At 42.4% G+C, this 21,010-nt stretch overlaps 1 protein-coding gene across 3 annotated transcripts in view; it reads left to right on the top strand.

Annotated features, from left to right (window-relative positions):
• ADGRA2 (adhesion G protein-coupled receptor A2) overlaps window positions 1-2,679 on the top strand; it is a 167,292-nt gene extending 164,613 nt beyond the window's left edge. For all 3 annotated transcript variants that reach the window (XM_075858450.1, XM_075858449.1, XM_075858451.1), the window contains one exon: window positions 47-2,679. In XM_075858450.1, the coding sequence (XP_075714565.1) occupies window positions 47-1,262 (1,216 nt within the window). In that variant the 3' untranslated portion in view covers window positions 1,263-2,679. The remainder of the gene's footprint in view (window positions 1-46) is intronic.
• Window positions 2,680-21,010: the final 18,331 nt, after the last annotated feature.

Here is a 21,010-nt window from a genome sequence, read left to right as displayed (position 1 = left end):
TTACCGTATGAACCTATTATATACTAACGCATGTCTCTTTCCACAGCTGTTGTTTGGTATGGAGGCCAAGTCTGGGTGCTTTCTATGTACCAGCGGGTCTTATCCTTGTCGTGACATGGATATATTTCCTTTGTGCTGGTATAAATTTAAAGCGTCAGCCTACTGACCAAAAGGATCCTGCAGAGGCCAATGACGCACAGCAAGCACAAGGTGGAATAAGTCATCTTTTGAGTGATTCAACTTCCATTTCAGTGACCCTGAACTCAGCATCTCCAGCAGATGTAGACACCGTATATTCCTTGCAAGTGCAATTCTGGTCTCTGGTGATTGTCCACATATTGTATATTGTCCTGTGGATTTTTGGTGCCTTTGCTGTATCACAAGGATGGTATTTAAATGTTATCTTCAGTTGTCTCTATGGGGTAACAGCAGTGGCCTTAGGACTGTTCATTTTTATTCACCACTGTGTACGACGACAAGATGTCCAGCGCTCTTGGTTTTCTTGCTGCCCATCGTACACAGATTCATTACCAATTCAAGCATATGTGCACACCAGCTCTCCGGTAGATGACTCACCTCAGGTGTATATTGGGTGTAACCCTGAAGCAGAACACTCAGTTAAGTCTACATCATCCCCAAGCAACAGCATTAACTCTAATTCTGGACCTTGCAAAATCACAAATCTACAGGTGGCTCAGAATCAGGCAGAAATCTGCCCACCTAAGCCACCAAGCTGTGAAGATAGCGAGCCAGCCAACAATAAATTTGTTACTGCTCCAAGTCGATACATGAACAATTTGCATGGTCGTAGAAACCATAAAAGCAGAACTAAACAGTATCGGGAAGGGAAGCATCATAGGTTAAAGGTGCTGCGTGGGCCCGCTTCTGACCTGCCTTCCAGCGAAAGTGGCAGTGTCCACAACAGCCACTCTGAAAGCTATCACAGCAAGAACAGCCCTTTAAACAATGGCAGGGGGGTACCAGCTGTGGACCCAGAGGGTGCACTTACCCATTCTGAAGGAAGTGATAGCAGTGGGCAGCAGGCACAGGACTCTGCTAGAGCGCAGCGGAAAAGTGCCAGTCGGGACAATCTAAAACAAGCAAACAGCATGGAAAGGGAGACCAAACGTAGGTCCTACCCTCTTAACACAGGAAACCAGAATGGGGTTCTAAAGGGTAGCAAGTATGACATCAACCTTGCACCTGCAGAGAGTACCACAGTCATGAAGACAGGCCTCTGGAAGAGTGAAACTACTGTGTAGTTTGTGATTAAGAAAAAATAGCATGTGCCATACATGTCATAGATCAAAATGACCTAGATGCCAACACATGCTAGGAAAACGGGCTCTCCCCAGACATGTGTTGTGATCACAGATTGGTTAGTGCAATTAGCTTGGATCCGACCCACATGAGCACCAAGATTAAATTTGTGCCAAAGTGTGTGTATGTGTAAGGTCAGAGATCACAATGGCTTATGGTAATGTACACACGTTTGTTTGAAGACTAAGGATTGTGGGATTGTGCAAATGTATTGTACAGAGGATTTATGTTATCTAAGAGTGAAAACCATAATCATTCAAGGAAAGTTAAAGTTTCAAGGAACTAACTGAAATCATGTACAGTGTTTCATACCTTGGAAAATACTTTATGGCTTGTGTATTCCTGTAGGGATCTCGGTGGATCTCAAGGCCAACACCAGATAGAAGTCAAGTCAATGGGCCATCTTAAAGAAGTTACCGAAAAATTTATTTTTTGGTCTGTCTCTGTCTGAATTGACAGCCAAGTGCCTTATAAGCTTCTCTTTTTTTTTTCATTTAGCACTTTCTGAGGAATCTCTACTCCAAGGCATCCATTGGGTGGTGCACTTATACAGATCACTCTTCATGCTTTTAATTCGCACCTTCATGTAGATTTCACCCATTCTCATGGGCCAGTTTCTATCCTGACTTATGAGAACTTTTGTATTTTTGCTACGTGCCCCGATGTAGCTTTCTGAAGGAATTTTAGAGTAGGTAACATCTCCAGATTTATTCAAACTCTAAACAGACAATGAAATGTATTTCCACAGTCTATAGTCTATACCTTGGTACAATCTGTCACAGTGACCAAAAATTACTGTTTTTGACCATAGTTGTGCTTCAAAAGCATTTGAATTTTTTTTACGTGTTTGTATCAAAGAAAATTGATGACAATCCCGACAGAATTTCACAAAAATCGCTTCTGCATGTTATTTGTGTAAACCGTTATTTTTAAATGTTATATCAGAGGGAAACGTTTATTTTTCAAATATAGAAATATATTGTTTATTGTATAGACAGATCAGGATCACTTTTTTGGAGACCTGTGTAAATTTCCATATCAGTATTAAACTTGTGTCTATGTATGAAAATGCAAACTTCAATCGTTAAGAAATTATGTGTAAGCAATGTTATATAAAAGATTCCGGAGAGGGATGATCATTATGGGATGTGATCAAGCAATGTGGAGGATTGAGAATTCTCATTAATGTCTACTGTTACTGTAACAGTACATGGTGCAGTGATAATGTTATGAAGTGCCTTTACAATTCTACGTTAAAGAGGTCCTGTCAGCTCTCCTGAATGTCTGCTTTAGTAAATACTTGTATTCCCCTGAAACATCTGCAACATCTTTTCTTAGAACTCTGCATTGTACCGTTCCACTGTTACTCCTTCTGGAAATGTATGAATAAATTGACAACTGGTTGTTACCATTCCACTTGTCAGTAGGGTATGTCCCTACAGGGTCTGATACAGTCTGCAGTGATTGGACAGTATTAGAGTGTGGAGGAACACACCCAATTGAAAAGGGGAATGGTAACATCCAGTTGTCAATTTATTCATACATTTTCAAGAGGAACAACAGAGGAACGGCATAATATACAGTCCTCCAAAAAAGATGCTCCAGTATTGAACGCAAGTATTTACTTAAACCAACTTGAGAGCTAACAGATCCTCTTTAAATATGTACCAAAGATGTCTCCATCTACAGAAAAAAACTAAATCTGTCTTTCCCAGAGAATCTCATACCCTGTCTTTAAATGTTTAATAGTCACCTCTTAAACTGAAAACATACAATAGACAAGCGGATAGATCAATTGTATAGATATGGGAACTAGTATTCTCCCCAATGACATGCTACTCAACAAATATTCTTGAACTGAGAATCACATCAGAATGGTTTCATACCATATTTGACACATAGTATCAATTATAATTAATGCTGTAATGTACAAGTGTCTACCCTGTTGTTAGTGCAAGTCATTGGTGGAGGATCAAAAGGTATGAGAGACAACAGGAGACAAAATACAGCAGTTTCAATATCCCAAAGTCTGTAGCACTTACAGTATAAACCCAGAGTTATTTAACAGATATCTAAAATTAACATGGCTATCTTGTATGGAGTCCAGTGCCAGTGTAACACAACATAGCAATCTTGTATGGAGCCAGTGCCAGTGTAATACAACATAGCTATCTAGTATGGAGCCAGTGCCAGTGTAACACAACATAGCAATATTGTATGGAGCCAGAGCCAGTGTAACACAACATAGCTATCTTGTATGGAGCCAGTGCCAGTGTAACACAACATAGCTATCTAGTATGGAGCCAGTGCCAGTGTAACACAACATCGCAATATTGTATGGAGTCCAGTGCCAGTGTAACACAACATAGCAATCTTGTATGGAGCCAGTGCCAGTGTAATACAACATAGCTATCTAGTATGGAGCCAGTGCCAGTGTAACACAACATAGCAATATTGTATGGAGCCAGAGCCAGTGTAACACAACATAGCTATCTTGTATGGAGCCAGTGCCAGTGTAACACAACATAGCTATCTAGTATGGAGCCAGTGCCAGTGTAACACAACATCGCAATATTGTATGGAGCCAGTGCCAGTGTAACACAACATAGCTATCTTGTATGGAGCCAGTGCCAGTGTAACACAACATAGCTATCTTGTATGGAGCCAGTGCCAGTGTAACACAACATAGCTATCTAGTATGGAGCCAGTGCCAGTGTAACACAACATAGCAATATTGTATGGAGCCAGCGCCAGTGTAACACAACATAGCTATCTTGTATGGAGCCAGTGCCAGTGTAACACAACATAGCTATCTAGTTAGTATGGAGCCAGTGCCAGTGTAACACAACATACCAATATTGTATGGAGCCAGTGCCAGTGTAACACAACATAGCTATCTTGTATGGAGCCAGTGCCAGTGTAACACAACATAGCTATCTAGTATGGAGCCAGTGCCAGTGTAACACAACATAGCAATATTGTATGGAGCCAGTGCCAGTGTAACACAACATAGCTATCTTGTATGGAGCCAGTGCCAGTGTAACACAACATAGCTATCTTGTATGGAGCCAGTGCCAGTGTAACACAACATAGCAATATTGTATGGAGCCAGTGCCAGTGTAACACAACATAGCTATCTTGTATGGAGCCAGTGCCAGTGGAACACAGCATAGCTATCTTGTATGGAGCCAGTGCCAGTGTAACACAACATAGCTATCTTGTATGGAGTCCAGTGCCGGTGTAACACAACATAGCTATCTTGTATGGAGCCAGTGCCAGTGTAACACAACATAGCAATATTGTATGGAGCCAGTGTCAGTGTAACACAACATAGTTAACTTGTATGGAGCCAGTGCCAGTGTAACACAACATAGCTATCTTGTATGGAGCCAGTGCCAGTGTAACACAACATAGCTATCTTGTATGGAGCCAGTGCCAGTGTAACACAACATAGCTATCTTGTATAGAGTCCATTGCCAGTTTAACAAAACATAGCTATCTTGTATGGAGCCAGTGCCAGTGTAACACAACATAGCTATCTTGTATGGAGTCCAGTGCCAGTGTAACAGAACATGGTTATCTTGTATGGTGTCCAGTGCCAATTTAACACAACTGAACAATTGAATGGATCGGACAACTAAAGGAAAAGGAAGGGACCTGGAACCTAGTCAGGGGTTCCCCAGAAGACAGCAGCAGGTAGACCTGTCACTTTTACAGTACAGATGGACTAATTTTATCCTACTTAAAAGGTCAACAAGTCTGGGCCAGAATATGGCACTGGGCAAGAATTTTAAAATGAGTTACCTCCTCCTACACCAAGCTTCTTAGAGCTAGGAATAGAAGTAAGGGTTTCTTGGGAGTAACAGATAGCTTTCAGGGGTCCCCCTTGGTAATATAATTGGGAATCACTGGGCTAGTCTAATGTTGGGTTCATAATGTAACATCTTATGCCTTGTTAAGGCTGCTGCTAAAATAAGAAATATCTATCTAATGAATCTGCTTTATACTTAGGATTGCCATGTCTTACAATACAACCAGCATGGTGCTTAAAGGGAACCTGTCAGCAGTTTTGAGGCCTCAAAACTGTTGACAGGGTGATATAGCGGAGGGGAAGGGCATTCTAGACTTATCTTTTATCTCGGTCATGAAAGTTGCATGACAGAGAATCCGACGTTTGTTTGCCCCAAGTGTCGGTTGCAAGTGCCACTCTCTACGTGACGGCTCTAGTGGCCAATCAGGAGACAAGAGCCGTTACTGAGAGCAGAAAGGCGGGGCTTGCAGCGTGCAGCACAGGAGCACTTGCATATCAAGTCCTGCCTCAGTGGCACTTGTGATCAGTGCATCGGGGAATTAAACATAATTTTCTCAGTCCTGCAACTTGCAATAGGGCAAGTTTAAAATTCCTTCACCATCCCCTATGGCACCCTGTCAGCATTTTGAGGCCTCAGGTTTCCTTTACAAGTTTCATTTATAGGGGTTTGCCCACGTTTTTCATCAGAACAATGTCTGTAACGATCCCTTCTCCCCAGTATTTCAGAAGGAAAATGCATTATAACCAACATGTGGAACATTTGCCACCCTCCTACCTTAAACAAGGGCCACAATTGACACCTGTTATTCCCAAGAATGAAGGACTTCACAAATTTATCTCCTCACTGCTAATATTTTGAACGAGTCCCTTTCAATGAATGATTCAATTCCTCAGAATAAGCGGCTCGCATGTCCTAATTGTTGGCTCTGTTTTTTTTTCTACTACACGTACAAGTAAATTATTTGCTATGTAGAAATATCACTTCTACCAATAACATTGATTGATCACAGGTTCCTGATGTTGGACTGATATTTTTTTTTTAACACTACTGTATATGCAGTCTATAGAAGTCTATGGAGGCCATAGAAGTCTAAAGAGCCTGCCAAGCATGCGAAGAATCTACTTTTTTCATCCCTGCAGGACCTTGCTTTACAGCAAGGAGGGTCATGTGCGCATGTGCCAAGCACAAGAGTGCCATTCTGAGTATAGAGTCCAGACAGGAGAAAATATGCATGCACGGCCACCTAATCCCAGGTTCAGTGGTAGGACGGGACCAACAGCAATCAGAAAGCAAACGTTTTCTGCACATGGGCTGCAGGTAGGAATATATCTCAATAGCGGCTGCATCATGTACTCTGATGATGTAACTTCATTTGTGTTTATGGGAAAACCCATTTAAATATCATAGGCCTACTACCCACATTGTATATGAGCAGAGGATAGCTGGAACAGATGCAGGTAGTAGTTACTTGGAATACTATATCTGTGGTTGCTGCTAAATATTTATCGTTTTAGACTGGGATAATAAAATCCTAAAGAGCCATTGAGTTAGAGGTGGCTGTAGGTCAAAATACTGTAGTTGAAATGCTCTACAGGATAGTAGCATACACTCTATTGCTCGCCACCATTAAGGCCAATTTCACATAGCCGTAATATAAACACATATTAGTGTCCGAATTATGTCCCTACCATAGGGTCTTCTATGTCCAGTTCAATAGAACCACGATGGGGTTTATGTCTTGCAGCCATTATACATGTGAAACCAACAGTCTGAGAGTTAGGTTGCCCATTCATGATTTGAGCATTAGCATAGCTCCCGACATTTGAATCCCCATGCACGGAGCATTTTAAGCCCCACCCCCAATTCTCCTGGGGTCACCCGCAAAACCTCCCACAAACACCCATTTTGAGGCTGATTCACATAAGCCATGCCCCTTTCATTGTCTGTTTCGCAGGACAATCCCGCAAAAATGGGACAGTTGGGAGGTCTGGCATTAGTGCTCAGATTTTCTTACCCCGGATTACATGTGCTGTTGTTCATGAACCCCAAAGAATTGTTTGCATTGCCAAATATTAGCTGTTTGACAATCAAGGGACAACTATGGAGACATTACATGTGGTTTCAAACGTAAAGGTGTTTCTATATTGCAGGTCCGTATTCCTTAAAAAAATAAAAGGAAACTATTGGGAGGTAACAGATCCCACAAGTTATGACTATAGGATTAAATTCAGATGTTAGAGTTTGTACGATTACCCTGCACCTAAATTTACAGGCAGTGATCGTCCACTAATGCCTACGTATGTATGCTCAGTCAAATTCTATGTTGTAGTTTCCATTTTTCTTAATAGGAAAATACAGTATATTGTACCAAAGAAGTGATGTCCAAAGTATGTTTTTGTATTATGCGAATTCACCAAATATTTTTTTAATTATATTAAACATTGCAAAAGATAGAGTTATGTCTTCTATAAAACGTGGCACTTGGTATTTCTTTATACAATACTATGTTAATTTACATGTGACGTGGCCTTGATTATGCCGGGGAAATAATGTTCTAGACTTCACAGGAACCAGATTCATGGGCAGAGTAGATACCACCAGTGTAATGCAAGAATTCGATCAATATGAACAAAGAAACCACAAACCTTTTCAGGAGGATATTTCATTTTGATGTAGATCTATTTACCATATAAAACAAGCAATTTGGAATAAATGTAGTGGAGAAACATCCAAGAACTGGAAAGTCCCCTTTTAATGGCGTTTCTCCAGCCCCCACACCTTGTTATATCCAAGTAGCAAATTACAACCCATGTAGTAGGGTCTGTGGTAGTATTCAGCAATGTATATGGGACTAGTATACACTAAAAGGAAAAAGGTAAAGAGGCAGAGGTCTTTCCTTGTAATTTTCTCTATTCTAGAGTTCCCTAGCTCTGTGTCCCTGTGGGTGGTGAGCTGGAGGTTATGATGGCATGGGTTGTCACCAGGGGAGGGGTTCTTCCTTAGATTCCAGTAAGGACATATGTGTTTTACCTGTTTTGTTTACGATCACTTAGTGTATAAGACTTTGTGTATGCTGTAACTGATAATAACATAGTATCACCCTAGGGTGCACAGAAAGAGAGGGAAACCAAGAGTAAAAAATCAAACCGGGACCCCCACATCTGGTGCAAGTTCCCACCACCACCTTCTCTCCCTAGCCCCCATTTAAGAGTGCCTTGGTATTTTTCCTATTTTGTTTGAAGCACATCCTTGAATTTGAAGGTGCAAAAGACTTTTTACTGTGACACAAACAATACTTAAGACAAAAAACAGAGACCTTAATGTGCATAAGTATTGAACCCCTAAAAGTGAATACTTTGTGGAGACACCTTCTGCTGCAATTACATATGCAAGTCCCTGTAGTAGCTCAGCACATCGAGACACTGGAATTTTTTCTGCCCATTCTTCCAGGCAAATCTGCAACAACTCCTTCACGTTGGATGGGTTAGATGGGTCTTTCCTTCAATCCTGACCAGTTTTCAAGTCCCTGAAAAGTATCCTCACAGCATGATGCGCCACCACCATGCTTAACTGTGGGAATGATGTTCTTGGGGGGATGGGAAGTATTGGGTTTGCGCCACACATAGCATTTCCCATGATGGCCAGAGAACATTCTTCCATGTGTTTTTGGAGTCTGCTACATGCTGTTTGACAAACTCAATACCTGTTTTCGCATGTTTTTCTTTAACCCCTTCCCGCTCCTGGACGTACTATTAGGTCATGGCAGCTGTATCGTTCGCGCTCCATGACCTAATAGTACGTCTCTGGAGTAACGGCTGTTTCGGCCGTCCTCCCGACACATACAGGAGCTGTGACGCTGCTGTCTTGTTCAGCAGCTGTCGCAGCTCCTACAGCGGGGACCGATCGCTGTGTCCCCGCTGACCCCTTAAAAGCCGCGTTCTATAGAGATCGCTGCTTTTTAGGGGTTAAGCTGCCATCAACGGCCTGCTACGCGATAGCGGCCGGCGATGGTGACTATGGCAACCGGACACCAAACAATGGCGTCCGGCTATGCCATAGACGGAAGCCTAGTGGGTCCTGACAACGTCAGGACCCACTATGCTTGCTGTCAGTGAGTAGATGACAGTTCTAATACACTGCACTACGCATGTAGTGCAGTGTATTAGAATAGCGATCAGGGCCTCCTGCCCTCAAGTCCCCTAGTGGGACAAAGTAATAAAGTTAAAAAAAAGTTAAAAAAAGAAGTGTAAAAATAAGAAAATAAAAGTTTTAAAAGTATTAAAAGTAAAAATCCCCCTTTTTACCTTATCAGTCATTTATTATTAATAAAAATATATAAACAAACAAATAAACTATACATAATTGGTATCGCCGCGCCCGTAACGGTCTGAACTACAAAATTATTTCGTTATTTATCCCGCACGGTGAACGCCGTAAAAGAAAATAATAATAAACCGTACCAGAATCACAATTGTTTGGTCACTTCACCTCCCAAAAAATGGAATAAAAAGAGATCAAAAAGTCGCATGTACCTAAAAATGGTACTGATCGAAACTACAGTTCGTTACGCAAAAAATAAGTCCTCGCACGGCTTTATTGATTGAAAAATAAAAACTTTATGGCTCTTAGAATAAGGTAACACAAAAAGTGAATGATTGTTAACAAAACGTATTTTATTGTGCAAACGCCATAAGACATAAAAAAACTATAAACATCTGGTATCGCTGTAATCGTATCGCCCCGCAGAATAAAGTGAATGTGTCATTTATAGCGCACGGTGAACGCTGTAAAAAAAATAGAATAAAAAAACAATAGTAGGATTGCTGTTTATTAGTCACCACGCCACCTAAAAATAGAATAAAAACTGATCAAAAAGCCGCATGCACCCCAAGAAAACTACAATGGATTCCTCAAGGGGTCTAGTTTCCAAATTGGGGTCACTTTTGGGGGGTTCCCAATGTTTTGGCACCACAAGACCTCTTCAAACCGGACATGGTGCCTAATAAAAAAGAGGCCTCAAAATCCACTAGGTGCCCCTTTGCTTCGGAGGCCGGTGCTTCAGTCCATTACCGCCCGAGGGCCACATGTGGGATATTTCTCTAAACTGCAGAAACTGGGCAATACGTATTAAGTTGCGTTTCTCTGATAAATCCTTTTGTGTTATAAAAAAAATGGTATAAAGAGGATTTTCTGACAAAAAAAAATGTACATTTCACCTCTACTTTGCTCTACATTTCTGTGAAACACCTAAAGGGTTCATAAACTTTCTAAATGCTGTCGTGAATACTTTGAGGGGTCTAGTTTCTAAAATGGGGTATTTGATAGGGGTTTCTAATATATGGGCCCCTCAAAGCAACTTCAGAACTGAACTGGAACCTAAAAAAATAAATAAATGAGGCAATACTTTGCTTCTTACATTATACTGATAATGAGCCGTGCCCACCCCGAGATGACCCCAGTTTTGACCGTTTGTATAAACGGAGACCCCTATTATACCGTTCCAGTGCCCGGTTTGCCAAGCATTCACCCCCGAGAAGTGTATTTCTATTGATGAGTCCCTGGTACATTTTAAAGGGAGGGTTCAATTCCGCGAGTACCTGCCGGGTAAGAGGGCAAGGTATGGCGTGAAGATGTATAAGCTGCGAGAGTGCATCCCGGTATACCTACAGGTTTAGGCTATATGAAGGAAAGGCCACCCCCAAACCAGACTGCATCCTGGACTACAATAGGTACATGGGAGGGGTGGACTTGTCAGATCAAGTCCTGAAGCCCTACAGCGCCATGCGGTGTGGTATAAGAAGCTGGCCGGGCACATCATACAGATGGCTTTGTACAATGCGTACGTGCTACGCCGATGTGCAGGCCAGACGGGAACTTTCCTGGAATTTCAAGAGGTGATTATCAAGAACCTAATCTTTAGGGACCAAGAAGGGGGGGCACCCAGTACTTCTGGAAGCGGGGCCACACGCATCGTACCAAGGCGGCAACACTTTCCAGGAGAAGTTCCCCAAACTGGCAAGAAGGGAAAAAGTCAAAAGAGGTGCAAAGTCTGCTATAAGAGGGCGATAAGGGATGACACAATATATCAATGTGACACGTGTCCCGAATAACCAGAGCACTGTATGAAAGAGTGTTTTAAAATTTATCATACATCCCTTGGTTTATAATTTACCCCAATTTTACTTACCCTGATGCACTCCGCACAGCTTATCCCCCCTCGTTTTTCCCCTCTGAGCCCTGCTGTGTGTCCAGGCAGCTGATAACAGCCACATGTAGGGTATTGCCATACCCGGGAGAACCCACATTACAGTTTATGGGGTGTAGGTCTCTGGTCAAAATTCTCACTACACCTCTAGATGAATGCCTTAAGGGTGTAGTTATTAAAACGGGGTCACTTCTTGCGGGTTTCAACTGTACTGGTACCTCAGGGGCTTCTGCATACATGAGTTCGCACTAAAAAATCCCCAGTAGGCCAAATGGTGTTCCTTTCATTCTGAACCCTCCCATGGGCCCAAATGGCTGTTTATCACCACAAATGGGGTATTGCCGCACTCAGGACAAATTGGGCAACAAAATGGAGTATTTTATTTCTTGTGAAAATAAGAATTTTTGAGCTAAAATGACATATTATTGGAAAAAATATATATTTTTAATTCCCAGCCCAATTCAAGTAAGTTCTGTGAAGAAACTATGGGGTCTAAATGGTCACATTACCCATAAATGAATTCCTCGAGGGGTGTAGTTTCCAAAATGGGGTCACTATTGGGGGGTTCCCAATGTTTTGGCACCACAAGACCTCTTCAAACCGGACATGGTGCCTAATAAAAAAGAGGCCTCAAAATCCACTAGGTGCCCCTTTGCTTCGGAGGCCGGTGCTTCAGTCCATTACCGCCCGAGGGCCACATGTGGGATATTTCTCTAAACTGCAGAATCTGGGAAATAAGTATTAAGTTGCGTTTCTCTGATAAATCCTTTTGTGTTATAAAAAAAATGGTATAAAGAGGATTTTCTGACAAAAAAAAATGTACATTTCACCTCTACTTTGCTCTACATTTCTGTGAAACACCTAAAGGGTTCATAAACTTTCTAAATGCTGTCGTGAATACTTTGAGGGGTCTAGTTTCTAAAATGGGGTATTTGATAGGGGTTTCTAATATATGGGCCCCTCAAAGCAACTTCAGAACTGAACTGGAACCTAAAAAAATAAATAAATGAGGCAATACTTTGCTTCTTACATTATACTGATAATGAGCCGTGCCCACCCCGAGATGACCCCAGTTTTGACCGTTTGTATAAACGGAGACCCCTATTATACCGTTCCAGTGCCCGGTTTGCCAAGCATTCACCCCCGAGAAGTGTATTTCTATTGATGAGTCCCTGGTACATTTTAAAGGGAGGGTTCAATTCCGCGAGTACCTCCCGGGTAAGAGGGCAAGGTATGGCGTGAAGATGTATAAGCTGTGCGAGAGTGCATCCCGGTATACCTACAGGTTTAGGCTATATGAAGGAAAGGCCACCCCCAAACCAGACTGCATCCTGGACTACAATAGGTACATGGGAGGGGTGGACTTGTCAGATCAAGTCCTGAAGCCCTACAGCGCCATGCGGTGTGGTATAAGAAGCTGGCCGGGCACATCATACAGATGGCTTTGTACAATGCGTACGTGCTACGCCGATGTGCAGGCCAGACGGGAACTTTCCTGGAATTTCAAGAGGTGATTATCAAGAACCTAATCTTTAGGGACCAAGAAGGGGGGGCACCCAGTACTTCTGGAAGCGGGGCCACACGCATCGTACCAAGGCGGCAACACTTTCCAGGAGAAGTTCCCCAAACTGGCAAGAAGGGAAAAAGTCAAAAGAGGTGCAAAGTCTGCTATAAGAGGGCGATAAGGGATGACACAATATATCAATGTGACACGTGTCCCGAATAACCAGAGCACTGTATGAAAGAGTGTTTTAAAATTTATCATACATCCCTTGGTTTATAATTTACCCCAATTTTACTTACCCTGATGCACTCCGCACAGCTTATCCCCCCTCGTTTTTCCCCTCTGAGCCCTGCTGTGTGTCCAGGCAGCTGATAACAGCCACATGTAGGGTATTGCCATACCCGGGAGAACCCACATTACAGTTTATGGGGTGTAGGTCTCTGGTCAAAATTCTCACTACACCTCTAGATGAATGCCTTAAGGGTGTAGTTATTAAAACGGGGTCACTTCTTGCGGGTTTCAACTGTACTGGTACCTCAGGGGCTTCTGCATACATGAGTTCGCACTAAAAAATCCCCAGTAGGCCAAATGGTGTTCCTTTCATTCTGAACCCTCCCATGGGCCCAAATGGCTGTTTATCACCACAAATGGGGTATTGCCGCACTCAGGACAAATTGGGCAACAAAATGGAGTATTTTATTTCTTGTGAAAATAAGAATTTTTGAGCTAAAATGACATATTATTGGAAAAAATATATTTTTTTAATTCCCAGCCCAATTCAAATAAGTTCTGTGAAGAAACTATGGGGTCTAAATGGTCACATTACCCATAAATGAATTCCTCGAGGGGTGTAGTTTCCAAAATGGGGTCACTATTGGGGGGTTCCCAATGTTTTGGCACCACAAGACCTCTTCAAACCGGACATGGTGCCTAATAAAAAAGAGGCCTCAAAATCCACTAGGTGCCCCTTTGCTTCGGAGGCCGGTGCTTCAGTCCATTACCGCCCGAGGGCCACATGTGGGATATTTCTCTAAACTGCAGAAACTGGGCAATACGTATTAAGTTGCGTTTCTCTGATAAATCCTTTTGTGTTATAAAAAAAATGGTATAAAGAGGATTTTCTGACAAAAAAAAATGTACATTTCACCTCTACTTTGCTCTACATTTCTGTGAAACACCTAAAGGGTTCATAAACTTTCTAAATGCTGTCGTGAATACTTTGAGGGGTCTAGTTTCTAAAATGGGGTATTTGATAGGGGTTTCTAATATATGGGCCCCTCAAAGCAACTTCAGAACTGAACTGGAACCTAAAAAAATAAATAAATGAGGCAATACTTTGCTTCTTACATTATACTGATAATGAGCCGTGCCCACCCCGAGATGACCCCAGTTTTGACCGTTTGTATAAACGGAGACCCCTATTATACCGTTCCAGTGCCCGGTTTGCCAAGCATTCACCCCCGAGAAGTGTATTTCTATTGATGAGTCCCTGGTACATTTTAAAGGGAGGGTTCAATTCCGCGAGTACCTCCCGGGTAAGAGGGCAAGGTATGGCGTGAAGATGTATAAGCTGTGCGAGAGTGCATCCCGGTATACCTACAGGTTTAGGCTATATGAAGGAAAGGCCACCCCCAAACCAGACTGCATCCTGGACTACAATAGGTACATGGGAGGGGTGGACTTGTCAGATCAAGTCCTGAAGCCCTACAGCGCCATGCGGTGTGGTATAAGAAGCTGGCCGGGCACATCATACAGATGGCTTTGTACAATGCGTACGTGCTACGCCGATGTGCAGGCCAGACGGGAACTTTCCTGGAATTTCAAGAGGTGATTATCAAGAACCTAATCTTTAGGGACCAAGAAGGGGGGGCACCCAGTACTTCTGGAAGCGGGGCCACACGCATCGTACCAAGGCGGCAACACTTTCCAGGAGAAGTTCCCCAAACTGGCAAGAAGGGAAAAAGTCAAAAGAGGTGCAAAGTCTGCTATAAGAGGGCGATAAGGGATGACACAATATATCAATGTGACACGTGTCCCGAATAACCAGAGCACTGTATGAAAGAGTGTTTTAAAATTTATCATACATCCCTTGGTTTATAATTTACCCCAATTTTACTTACCCTGAAGCACTCCGCACAGCTTATCCCCCCTCGTTTTTCCCCTCTGAGCCCTGCTGTGTGTCCAGGCAGCTGATAACAGCCACATGTAGGGTATTGCCATACCCGGGAGAACCCACATTACAGTTTATGGGGTGTAGGTCTCTGGTCAAAATTCTCACTACACCTCTAGATGAATGCCTTAAGGGTGTAGTTATTAAAACGGGGTCACTTCTTGCGGGTTTCAACTGTACTGGTACCTCAGGGGCTTCTGCATACATGAGTTCGCACTAAAAAATCCCCAGTAGGCCAAATGGTGTTCCTTTCATTCTGAACCCTCCCATGGGCCCAAATGGCTGTTTATCACCACAAATGGGGTATTGCCGCACTCAGGACAAATTGGGCAACAAAATGGAGTATTTTATTTCTTGTGAAAATAAGAATTTTTGAGCTAAAATGACATATTATTGGAAAAAATATATTTTTTTAATTCCCAGCCCAATTCAAATAAGTTCTGTGAAGAAACTATGGGGTCTAAATGGTCACATTACCCATAAATGAATTCCTCGAGGGGTGTAGTTTCCAAAATGGGGTCACTATTGGGGGATTCCTACTGTTTTGGCACCTCAACACCTCTTCAAACCTGGCATGCTGCCTAAAATATATTCTAATAAAAAAGAGGACTCAAAATGCACTAGGTGCTTCTTTGCTTCTAGGGCTTGTGTTTTATTCCACGAGCGCAGTAGGACCGCATGTGGGACATTTCTAAAAACTCCAGAATCTGGACAATACATATTTAGTAGTGTTTCTCTGGTAAAACCTTCTGTGTTACAGAAAAAAAATGAATAAAATTGAAATTCAGCAAGAAAAATGAAATTTGCAAATTTCACCTCCACTTTGCTTTAATTCCTGTGAAATGCCTGAAGGGTTAAAAAACTTTCTAAATGCTGTTTTGAATACTTTGAGGGGTCTAGTTTTTAAAATGGGGTGTTTTATCAGGGTTTCTAATACATAGGCCCCACAAAGCCACTTCAGAACTAAAGAAGTACCTTAAATAAAAGGCGTTTGAAATTTTCTTAAAAATATGAGAAATTGCTGTTTATGTTCTAAGCCTTGCAACGTCCAAGAAAAATAAAACAATGTTCAAAAAACGATGCCAATCTAAAGTAGACATATGGGAAATGTGAACTAGTAACTATTTTGGGTGGTATAACCGTCTGTTTTACAAGCAGATGCATTTCAATTCTGAAAAATGCTATTTTTTCAAAATTTTCTCAAAATTTTGCAATTTTTCACCAATAAACACTGAATATATCGACTAAATTTTACCACGAACATGAAGCCCAATGTGTCACGAGAAAACAATCTCAGAATCGCTTGGGTAGGTTTAAGCATTCCGACGTTATTACCACATAAAGTGAAATATGTCAGATTTGAAAAATGGGCTCTGAGCCTTAAGGCCCAAACTAGGCTGCGTCCTTAAGGGGTTAAGCAATGTCTTTTTTCTGACCACTCTTCCATAAAGCCCCACTCAGTTTACTGTACGGTTTATACTGGTCCTATGGACAGATAATTCCATCTCCACTGTGGATCTTTGGAGCTCCTTCAGTGTTATTATTGGTGTCTTTGTTGAATCTCTGATTAACCCCTTAGTGACCAGCCCATTTTAGGCCTTAATGACCAAGCTATTTTATTCGTTTTTCTATAGTCGCATTCAAAGAGCTATAACGTTTTAATTTTTTAGTCTACATAGCTGTATGAGGACTTGTTTTTTGCGGGATTAGTTGTGCTTTTTAATAGCACCATTTTTGGGTACATATAATTTTTATATTAACTTTTATTAACCTTTTTGGGGGGGATTATAACAAAAACCTGAAATTCCGCCATTGTTCTATGCGTTTTTAAATTGACGCCGTTCACTGTGCGACGTAATTAACATGTTACCTTTATTCTATGGGTCGGTACGATTACGGCGATACCACATATGTGGAGGTTTTTTATGTTTTACGACTTTTGCACAATAAAAACACTTTTGAACTAAAATTATTTGTTTTTGCCTCGTCGCTTTCCAAGAGCCGTAATTTTTTTATTTTTCCATCAATGTAGTGATCTTTTGGGCTTGTTTTCTGCGGGACAAGACGTAGTTTTGAATGGTACTGTTTTGGGGTGCATGGGACTTATTGATTCATTTTTATTATGACTTTTTTGGGGGGCAATGGAAAAAAATTGCAATTTCTCCATGTTTTTTTGCGTTTTTTTTTTTACGGTGTTCACCTTGCGGTTTAAATGACATATTAACTTTATTAATGGAGTCATTACGGTTGCGGCGATACCACATATGTGTACTTTTTTTTTTTTTTTTACACTTTTACTAAATAAAACCACTTTTTATGGAAAAAAATGATTTTATTTATTTTTTTACTGTTTATTAATAATCTTTATTTTACTTTGATGACTGATTTTATTAGTCCCACTAGGGGAATTTACTGTGCGATGTTCCGATCGCTGCTATAATGCTTTGGTATACTTCGTATACCAGAGCATTATTGCCTGTCAGTGTAAATCTGACAGGCAATCTGTTAGGATGTGCCTCCGGCGCGTCCTAACAGGCATATGTCCAGGGCAGACCTGGGGGCTTTTATCAAGCCCCCGGCTGCCATGACACCCCATCGGAGACCCGCGATTGCATTCGCGGGCCGCCGATGGGTGACAGAGGGAGCTCACTCCCTCTGTAAACAAAGTTAAATGCCGCGGTCGCTATTGACGGCGGCATTTAACGGGTTAAACGGCCGCGATCGAAGTAAACTTCGATCGCGGGCATTGGAGCAGGAGCTCAGCTGTCATCAGACAGCAGAGCCCCGGCTCCTGCCTGCACGGGAGACCCGTGCAGGACTTAGACTAGGCTGACGTGAAAAGGCGTCAGCCTAGCCTAAAGCCCATTAGTGACTCACGTGAAAAGGCGTATTGGTGGTCACTAAGGGGTTAATGCCCCTCTTGGCCGGTCTGAGTTTTGGTGGGCGACCTTCTCTTGTCAAGTTTGTAGTTGTGCCATATTCTTTCAGTTTTGCTATAATGGATTTAATGGTGCTCCATGGGATGTTTAAAGTTTGGGATATTTTTTTTTCTTTTATAACACAACCCTGATCTATTCTCCCCAACATTGTCTCTGACCGGTTTGGGGAGCTCCTTGGTCTTCATGTTGATTGCTTAACCCCTTAATGACCAGGCCTGAAAAGGTCTTAATGACCAGCTACATTTTTCTGTTTTTACCTCTCTGCATTTCAGCAGCCATAGCTTTTTTTATTTTTTCATTGACATGGCTGTATGAGGCCTTGTTTTATGTGGGAGAAATTGTATTATTTTTTTTCATAGTTTGGAGGTAGAAAAAAAATATTTGTACGGCGTGAATATAAGAAAAAGCGATTCTCTGCATCATTTTTCTTGTTTCATTTATTTCCCGTTCATGTTTCACGCTAAATAACCCGTTAGATTAATTCTTCAGGCTATTACGGTCGTTTAGATACCTAATATGCATAGGAGTTTTGTTTTTATTTAGTGTAGGGGCAATAAAATATATTTTATGCAAAATAATTTTTTTTTTACGTTTTTTAAATCCCATTAAGGGATAACTTTATTTCTTACTTATAATGTATTAGCCTACTCCTATATGCTAATACATTACACTGTGTCACTATGACACAGGCTGCTGTTAGGGCAGCACATTGTGTGTCCGAACAGCAGGCTTACTGAACAGACAGCCCTGGGGTCCTTTGTAGGTCCCCAGGGCTGACTGCAGAGGGATTCCCCAGTGTTTGATCACACGTCACCGGGTTTCCGATGACGAGAACAAAGCGGGTAGCTCCCTTTGATCTTGCCGTGGTGCATCAGTGTGTCACCAGTATTCACAGATCCACACAAAAAAAAAATGCATGGACGGTCACACATGATGGGCGAGTGGGAGCCGCAAACATGGTCAGTAAAATCCTGAATTTTTGCGGCCCGGATTCGTGTGAAAATCACAGTCGTGTGCATTAGTCCACAGAAGTGAATGGGTCCATGTGCTACCTGCAAAACGGCAGATGGCACACAGACAAAACCCCACGTTTGTGTGTATGAGGCCTTTCTTTTATGTCTTTTGCCGTGTGATATCACGCTGCAGCAATTATCGGAGTCAAGTTAAACTTTGCTGTATCTGTATGTTCAACATAAACGTCATGGGCTCTTCAATAGCTTTTCATGACGTATCTGTTAAACTGATGCTAATATAGCCAGTGGTTTACGGATGCCACTGTAAGGCACCTGTCATAATCTAAATATAATATATAGGTTGGGAGCTTTTACCGGCATATGCGTCAAATGTAGGCCATTAAACATGATGTGCACAGAGCCTCACCATGTGCCTCTGGACTGTGCCTCGGTCATGTGGTCATTGTCATTATCATTATCATTGCGATCACCAGGGTTATGTCTGACAAGTCAACTAGCCTACTTCCTGTATATGCAAGTCATTATGGGGAATTTGTTAAGCTTTACAGCACTTTTGTGGCGTTATAAAAAGGCTTTGGTTCATGCAATAAAAGTAGGCCGGGTTAACCAGAGGTGGCATGGCCCCAAACACACGACAGATTTACTATAATTTGCGACAGAAACTATCGGAAATTATAGCGCTAATCTACACCTGCTCATAGCATGTGTAGATTTTAACTTTAGGAGCACGGACAGCCAAGGAAGCGCCGAATTTATTAAGCGGCACATTTTACTCAAACAAAATCTGGATTAAGACTGGCGTATGAAACGCCAGTCTAAGTAAACTTGCCCCATTATCTCTTAGGGCAAAGCCACACGTGGCGGAATTGCTCTTGAATTCCGCTGCAGACACTCCGCAGCGTTAATCCGCAGCGGAGCCGTTTCTCCATTGCCTTCCACTTCTTTTTAGTAGGCTTCGTTTAGACGAGGCTGAAAATTCTGTTGCGGAGCATAGGCTGCGGTGCGGAATTTGGTGTCCGCAGCATACAATGGATGTTGCGGACCAGTGGCGGACTGGTTGCGGACTCATTGCGGAAGTTCTCCATTGACTTCAATGGAGATTCTAAATTCCGCAGTGAAGTCCGCAGCTGTCATGCACATGTTATGTGTGCTGCGGATGCGTCTTGCTTTTTTGACATGACATTTCTTCATTCTGGCTGGACCTATGTATTTCTAGGTCTCCAGCCAGACTGAGGAAGTCAATGGGGCTCCCGTAATTACGGGAGCGTTGCTAGGAGACGTCAGTAAATAGTCACTGTCCACGGTGCTGAAAGAGTTAAGCGATCGGCAGTAACTGTTTCTGCACCCTGGACAGTGACTACCGATCCCAATATACAGCAACCTGTAAAAAAAATAGAAGTTCATACTTACCGAGAACTCCCTGCTTCTGTCTCCAGTCCGGCTTCCCAGGATGACGTTTCAGTCTAAGTGACGGCTGCAGCCAATCACAGGCTGCAGCAGTCACATGGACTGCCGCGTCATCCAGGGAGGTCGGGCTGGATGCCGAAAGAGGGACGCGTCACCAAGACAACGGCCGGTAAGTATGAAATTTGTTTACTTTCACTAGGAAAAGTGCTGGCCCTTCTCTCTATCCTGCACCTTTTACCGCAGTACGCAGCAGCTAGTCCGCATCAATTTACTGCACATTTTGGGCAGATCCGCCACAGAATCTGCAACGCAGATTCTGTGCGGCATTGATGCGGACAGCTGCGGAGGAAAACCGCCACGTGTGGGCATGCCCTTAGGGTGTTTTTACACGCTCAGCAAAAAATGTCTGAAAAGACAGAGCTGTTTTCAAGGGAAAACAGTTCCTGATTTTCAGACATTTCAGCAATTCGTGTTTTTCGCAGTGCTATTTACAGTCGTTTTTGGAGCATTTTTTTCTATAGAGTCAATGAAAAACAGCTCCAAGAACGGTAACAGAAGTGACATGCACTTTTTCGCGGCCGTTTTTAAACAGAACACAGTTTTTCCCATTGAAATCAATGGGCAGATGTTTGGAGGTGTTCTGCTTCTGATTTTTCGGTCGTCTTTCGGCCGTTTACGG

Source organism: Rhinoderma darwinii, chromosome 3 (genome assembly GCF_050947455.1).
Source record: "Rhinoderma darwinii isolate aRhiDar2 chromosome 3, aRhiDar2.hap1, whole genome shotgun sequence".
Lineage (NCBI taxonomy): Eukaryota > Metazoa > Chordata > Amphibia > Anura > Rhinodermatidae > Rhinoderma > Rhinoderma darwinii.
This window is presented reverse-complemented; position numbering and strand designations above follow the sequence as displayed.